Source organism: Coffea arabica, chromosome 7e (genome assembly GCF_036785885.1).
Source record: "Coffea arabica cultivar ET-39 chromosome 7e, Coffea Arabica ET-39 HiFi, whole genome shotgun sequence".
Classification (NCBI taxonomy): Eukaryota; Viridiplantae; Streptophyta; class Magnoliopsida; order Gentianales; family Rubiaceae; genus Coffea; species Coffea arabica.
In genome coordinates, this window is record NC_092323.1 from 13,006,634 (window position 1) to 13,013,305 (window position 6,672).

The following is a 6,672-nucleotide window of genomic DNA, read 5'->3' on the forward strand; positions in this document are numbered from 1 at the left end:
AACTTGACTCAGTCAACTGGAGAAAGAACAAAGAAAATTCATTTTTTTCTGTGATTACTGTTCTCCCATGGACCAGGCTGACGTCCATAATACAGCGTGACTTCATCTCCGAGACTGGCATGGCACAATGCTACCTTTCTGTTTTCTACAATTTAGGTTTGGGGTGGGATTAGTCTGTTTGTATCCTGTTGAATACAAGTATTTTGGTGTCTTTCATCACCAAGAATTATACGGGAAGAAGGGATTGATCACCATATATGGCTGCGGTTTATGACAATTGGGAACGGCTGGTTACAGCTACTCTGCGCAGAGAGGAGCTCCGGCTCACTGCTCTGAGAACCCCGAGTGATGTTTCCTCAGCATCACTGTTATCAGGATCACCATCTCTCAGTTTCAGTTCTCAGACTGGCCAAGTTTCATCTTTTAACTTCGGGAGCTTATTAGTTGGGGATTCATTTACTTATAGTCAAATTCTTAAAGCTACACGTTTCTTGAGTGACTCCAATCTCATCAAGCATGGCCATTCTGGCAAATTCTTTTATGGTGTTTTGCAAGGTGGCACAGAAGTGGTAATTAAACAAGTCGATGTTTCTTGCTCTGAGAATGAATTGTGTTTTATGTCAGAATTGGAAATTTGCAGCATGGTTTATCATTCTAGGCTGATCCCCCTTCTGGGGCATTGTTTGGAGAACGGATATCAGAAGTTTCTTGTTTACAAATACACCCCTAACAAGGACCTGGGAAGTTTATTGGGGCATGATGACACTAACCAGTTACCATCATTAGATTGGACCACGAGGTTGAAGATTGCAACTGGAGTGGCAGAGGGCTTATGTTATCTCCATCATGAATGTTTTCCACCCCTTGTTCATAGGTAACCCAGTGCTAGCATATCTAGATAGATTCCTAATGTCACTGTTTTGTCTTTTTCTTTCTAAATTTTTCTGGTGTTGGGGCCTAAGGGAGGGGATTTGATTGTAGAACATGACGTTATGGTCTTCATTTCTGATTCTTCTCTTCTGAATCTTAAAGGGACATTCAAGCTAGCAGCATACTACTTGATGATGACTTTGAAGTGAGGTTAGGAAGCCTTGCAGGTGTCTGCATTGAAGAAAAAGAAAACAATCAGATTGGGATTGCTCGGTTCCTGCGGTTGCCAAAGTGAGTACTTGCATGAGGCTGTGACATTGCTTACAACGATTCTGTATTATTAAGAAGTATTAAGGATAAATGTCCTAGATTTTGCCGTACTTTAACTCAGTTGACTTGCAAACAAAAAGTTTGTTTATTCAAAAATTCCAAAATGATGATATCAGTTTCCAGTATCATGTGAAAAATTTAGAATTCAATTGTAGTCCTAATTTGAGTAATAACTTCTCTGAATTGGATTGGTTTTGAAGCTCAAGCATTTTTGACGACATTTTGGTTCGCTTCATGCTTGCTTACAAATCAGAATGGTCCAAGTTCTATTTTCATAATGCTAGAAACTAGCCTGTCTTTGTTAAGGCATTGACAATCTTTCTTTTTTTATGGCAGAATTTCTGAACAAATCAGTCCAGGTATGGTACTTTTGACGTTTCATCTTCTGCATTATCTTGTTTTATCTAACTGTGTCTCGAAGCTAGAGTGAATTCTTTAAATTTTTTGGTCGTGGTAGCAAGCTATCATTACACATCAGCTGTCAGCACTGTCGAAAAACCAAAGTAATACAAAACACCACCAGAGGTTTTGTTTCAGTATGTATTTGCTCCAGATGTTGGTGATTATGCTAAAAACACTTCACATTCTTCCCATTTAGACCATGACATATTGGGCAAACCATCTGTCTTCCCATATGGACTGATGCAAGGCTCTGATCGAGCACACCATCGTTTGATAATCCCCGAACTATTTAATCACTTGTAGATGTTGTCATTACATATTGCATTAGATTGTTCGGGGCTTTCCTTTGTTTTGGCAACAAATAGAAGTCTCATTTATTAATAGCAAGAGTATGTGTGACGAAGAAGCGCATCAGGACATCCAATCACTTATATATTGGACACGGAAGGATTAAAGTATAAAAAAGTTTGATATGTCAAGCACAAAAGGATGCTGATTTTCAACTATGTCATTGTCTTAATCCATCTCCTGAACTGCAGGTAAATCTACGGCAAGACGCTCTTATGATGTTTATTGCTTTGGCAAGATTTTGCTTGAGCTAGTCACCAGCAAGCTGGGTGCTAGTGCTGCCAATGACTCCATTACGAAGGAGAAGGATTGGATGGAAAAGACCCTACGCTATGTTGTTGTTTCAAAAGACAAGAAACAGCATTTGACAGAAGTTTGGGCAGTTGCTTTCATTGCCAAGGCTTGTGTCCACCACAAGCCTTCTAAGCGGCCCCAAATGTCAGAAATACTCGAGGCTTTGAAACGTGTTAAATCAACAAGGTTCGGTAATCAACAACTTCAAGCTGCTAGTCATCCCAACAAACTTTTCCCACCTCCTACAATGCCAGCAGTTCCTGAGGGATCTAAAACAATAGGTAGGCGTGTATTGATCACTGGGATAGAGGTTCCGTGACGGAGCCAAGATTTTTTCCTTCGGGGGGCCAAAATTTTTTGGAACAAAATTACCTTAATATGTTATGTTCAAAATAGTTCTCATTTATTTAAATATATGACATCTTAAAATATCAAATATTAACTTTAATTATAAAGGCATGTCTATTTCATAAATAAGCAGCACAGTCATAACAAAAATTAGGGCAAGAATTAACCTTTAATTAAATATCTTATAACATCACAAATTATCTAATTTGTACATTATGAGAAGATGCTCCAATATGTCACTTATGCAAAAACAAAATATAACTATTTTTAATTAATAAAAGATAAAAGTTATGTTAGCATATCTTGATATTTCAACCTCTTTTCTTAAAAGTAAATTGAGATTTATGTTCTTTCACAGAACTAAATTGAATCAGTGCTAAATTCTTGAACAACTTTCCTTTTTTTATGTACATTGTTAGACAATCATTCTTTGGAGTTTTGTTTTGATTATATTCATAATTGAAAATGTACGTTCTATAGTTGCAGTTGACACAGGAAGAGTGAGAACAAATATAATCAATCTGTCAACAACAGGATAGATCACTTAATTTCTTATCTTCACCAAGCTTTCAAGTAATTATTTGTATATTTGTATATAAGTCAACAGGAGGATAAATCACTAATTTTACATTTTTTTTTATCAATTATGCTAAGTTGTATATTTGTATATGGACCAATAAAGTAATTATTTTTGGTTTAGCCCATTGATAATTATGAATTGAGTCTTTTATTATTATATATCGACTTGGGTCAATTTACTATGGATCATCAAATTATATGTTTAATTTTTTGAACGTTAAATAATTAGCACAATAAAAAATAAATAACTTTTTTGAAGAAAAAATTAAATCAAAGGTGACAAATTCATATACACATAGATATATATATATATATATATATATATGTATATATAAACTCTCATAATATAAACTAAAATTGTAAAAAATCAGGGGGTCAACTTTGTCTTATACATATATTTATATATTATGAATTAAAATTTTTAAAACTCATGGCCCCCTCAGCCCCCTTGTCTCCGTCATTGATTGAAATATATTCTGATGATCGGCTATGTTTTTCCTATCAAGCCTGTTTAGTTTCTTCGTTTTCTTTGTCAATATCAGCCTTATACAGTTACTTTGAGTTTTCCGGTCTGCCGTTTTTTGATGGGCTGTATGTGCTTTTTGAGTGTTCTGTTCTTTCAAACTTATTTTACTAGTTCACCTTGCGTCCACTAAAAGACCATTTTAAGCCATAGATTCGCTTCTCAGCCTGCTGAGTACAATTTTTATGGGTAATTTTTTGATCAACTTGGAATTTGAAAACCTGATTCTAACTGATAAGAAGTGTCATTTGGTCCTTTATGATGATAATTTCGTATTTTGTTGGTGAACATTGTCAGTTAGCCGACGATTTTTCAAGATATTTACTTCCTTTTAACATCTCTGTAGACACTATACAAAGAACCAGGTGCGGATAAAACCTGAAATTTTGACATCATAACGAAAACATAAAATATTTTTCTTTCTTTCTCTTCTTCCGCCCTTTTGTTTTTAATTGTAGCAGCATGGCGAAAGGATTGCCATTCACTTTTGTTCTTGGAAATTATTGCTGATAAAAAAGGACAACCACTTATCTGTACCATGTAGGACGGATGTCACAGGCAACTGAAAATGCCAAATCCACAGGGAGCAGCACTGCTTCAGGGAGCTATGAGTTCTCAGAAGTTAATGCGAGTAAGAAGGTTTATCCACTGGGAGAAATATTGGCCACCCCCAATTTAAGGATTTTTACTTATTCGGAACTGAAGGCTGCTACAAGAAATTTTGAAATTGACACATTGCTGGGAGAAGGTGCATATGGGAGAGTATACAAAGGTTCGCTTCATGAAAAGTCCATGTCAGAGAGTGGAAGTGAAGCACTAATTGCTGTTAAAGAAGTGTATTCCTGGTGTATTCCAGCATTTCGAAACAGGTGGCAGGTAATTCCCACAAAACATGTAACCAGCCGATCCGTGATAGTCTTGAATTGGTTTCTAACTTCTTGTTCCTCACAATTGCGCCTCCCTAGTCCCTACCCGTAATTTGGTTGTCTCTGGCTCACAATGACTGGAGCACTATATTCTTCTCTGTTAATCTATGTTGCTATCCCTCTTGAAGTACTTTGTCTTGGCACTTCTGACGTAAAATAGGTAATTGTTAACAAATCTACTATTTCCTTCCCCGTGTCACCCATGATCAGAAGACCAATTTGATTTGGTTTCTTATGTAACTTGATATTTCTTAGTTGTCCGAAATGCCTTTATTTTTTCTTTTCAAATTTTTTGTTTCGGTCTGTAGTCTGAGGTGGTCTTGCATGGAAGGCTTTCTCATCCAAACATAGTTAAGCTCCTTGGATACTGTTGGGAGAACAAAGAGCTATTTCTTGTGTATGAGTTCATGCAGGAAGGCAGCTTGGCCAGCCACCTATTTGGAAGACGTAAGATACTCCTTGTGTGCTTCATTACCGAAACAGTTAATCTTGCTTCGCTTACCATTGGTAATTTGTACCCTGTTTTTCGGGGGCTCTGTGCATCTAGGAGGCTCTGCCTTTCAGCCGCTTACATGGGAAAAAAGGATTAAGATCTTAGTTGGAGCAGCTCGAGGTGTGGCGTTCTTGCATCAATCACAGAAACGAGGTTCGATTAGACGGAAAACAGGATATGTGGGTTTCTATGACCATTTTGAGCCCTCAAAAGTATTGCTTGATCAGGTATGTTTGACATGAATTTATGAGCAGTATAAATTTATTCATCAAGAATGTGAGATTTCCCAAAATGTCAATTGTTTAATGTTGTAGATTTCTGCATATGATGAAGTTCTCCTAGATTACTATCAATGTTACTGATGACAAGAAGATGGTAGTGAAAGAAGTCTCACGTCTTTCCATTACGTGTAAACCATTTTTTTCCAGTCTTACAATGCCAAGTTATCAGATTTTGGTCAGAAGACCTCATTGATAGATCCAGATCCGTATAATGAAGTACATCCAAAACTACTTTGGCGTGAAGGTAATCCAAAAAGATCTCTAAGATTCCACAAAAGCTCATCATCATGACTCATAATTCAAGTACCCTTATTTAACAGGGAAGTCGTCCCCAATGATGGATGTATATGGCTTCGGTATTCTGTTGGTCGAGATGATAACAGGTTTAGAGAAGCTAGACACACGTTGTCAGACTGATCAAGAAGTTATGCTCGATTGGATCAAGCCTGATTTATCTGGCCAGCCTTTGTTCGGCGTTTTGGATTCCAAGCTAGAAAGAAACTATCCTGTAGAAGCTGTTACAAAAGTGTCACAGCTTGCTCTGTTATGTCTTGAGAAAAATTGTAAATACAGACCATCAATGGAAGCAGTTGTGAAGGAATTAGAGCTTATTGAATCACCAACAAAGAAAGGCGGGAAACTGGGTTGAATTCTGCGAGCCAGATAGCATATATTTACATGGTCATCAACCTGCAGTCCCACAAGGTGCATTCTGTTTTCTATACATGCTTTCCAGAAGAATGGATCCATATTCGGACGTTGTCGCTGATCGATCAGACAGCTTCTCCAGTGATGCACACCACAGAGACTTGGAAATTCTTTCTTCACTTTTGTATGGTTGTTGAAAAACAAGAATCACACTTGAGCTTAACATTTCTACAAATATGATCTTACTCTCTAGGTGCTAAAATGAAACGGGCTTGATGCATACAAAGTAACAACAATGTTCCACATCTGGAATAATTATCATTTATATGTCTTGTCATGGAGAGATCCCATTACTAACTTTCAAATTTTAAGCGGAAAATCCAATATAAATTTCATAGCTTCATAGTAGGGAGTCTGCTGGCTTCAACTCTTTGCTGAAGTTCTCAAACTGTTAGACAACGAAGTTCTCAAAACAGTTTCTGCTCCTATATTTCTGGAGCAGCTGGGCAATAACAAACGCAAAATCAAGGGTCTGAGAAGCATCAAGCCTGGGATCACAATGGGTCAAATTACTCGTTATATTCATTCAGGATAGGAAAACCTCATTTTTTTTTCATTTATATTACTTAC

At 36.9% G+C, this 6,672-nt stretch overlaps 1 protein-coding gene across 3 annotated transcripts; it reads left to right on the plus strand.

Annotated features, from left to right (window-relative positions):
- The first annotated feature begins 28 nt into the window (after nucleotides 1-28).
- LOC113700986 (uncharacterized) lies at nucleotides 29-6,379 on the plus strand. Of its 3 annotated transcripts, none has more exons than XR_003450774.2 (9): nucleotides 29-874; nucleotides 1,033-1,161; nucleotides 1,537-1,559; nucleotides 2,142-2,525; nucleotides 4,239-4,570; nucleotides 4,929-5,067; nucleotides 5,168-5,340; nucleotides 5,428-5,638; nucleotides 5,715-5,920. XR_003450774.2 is itself a non-coding variant. In XM_027221415.2 (9 exons), exons 1-9 carry the CDS (start codon nucleotides 258-260, stop codon nucleotides 6,041-6,043), a joined length of 2,184 nt encoding a protein of 727 aa, XP_027077216.2. In that variant the 5' UTR covers nucleotides 33-257; the 3' UTR covers nucleotides 6,044-6,379. The 3 variants fall into 3 exon arrangements, 2 of the variants coding, with proteins under 2 accessions (XP_027077216.2, XP_027077215.2); XM_027221415.2 differs by having other exon boundaries at nucleotides 33-874; nucleotides 4,278-4,570; nucleotides 5,542-5,638; nucleotides 5,715-6,379; XM_027221414.2 differs by having other exon boundaries at nucleotides 34-874; nucleotides 5,542-5,638; nucleotides 5,715-6,379.
- The last annotated feature ends 293 nt before the right edge of the window (nucleotides 6,380-6,672 follow it).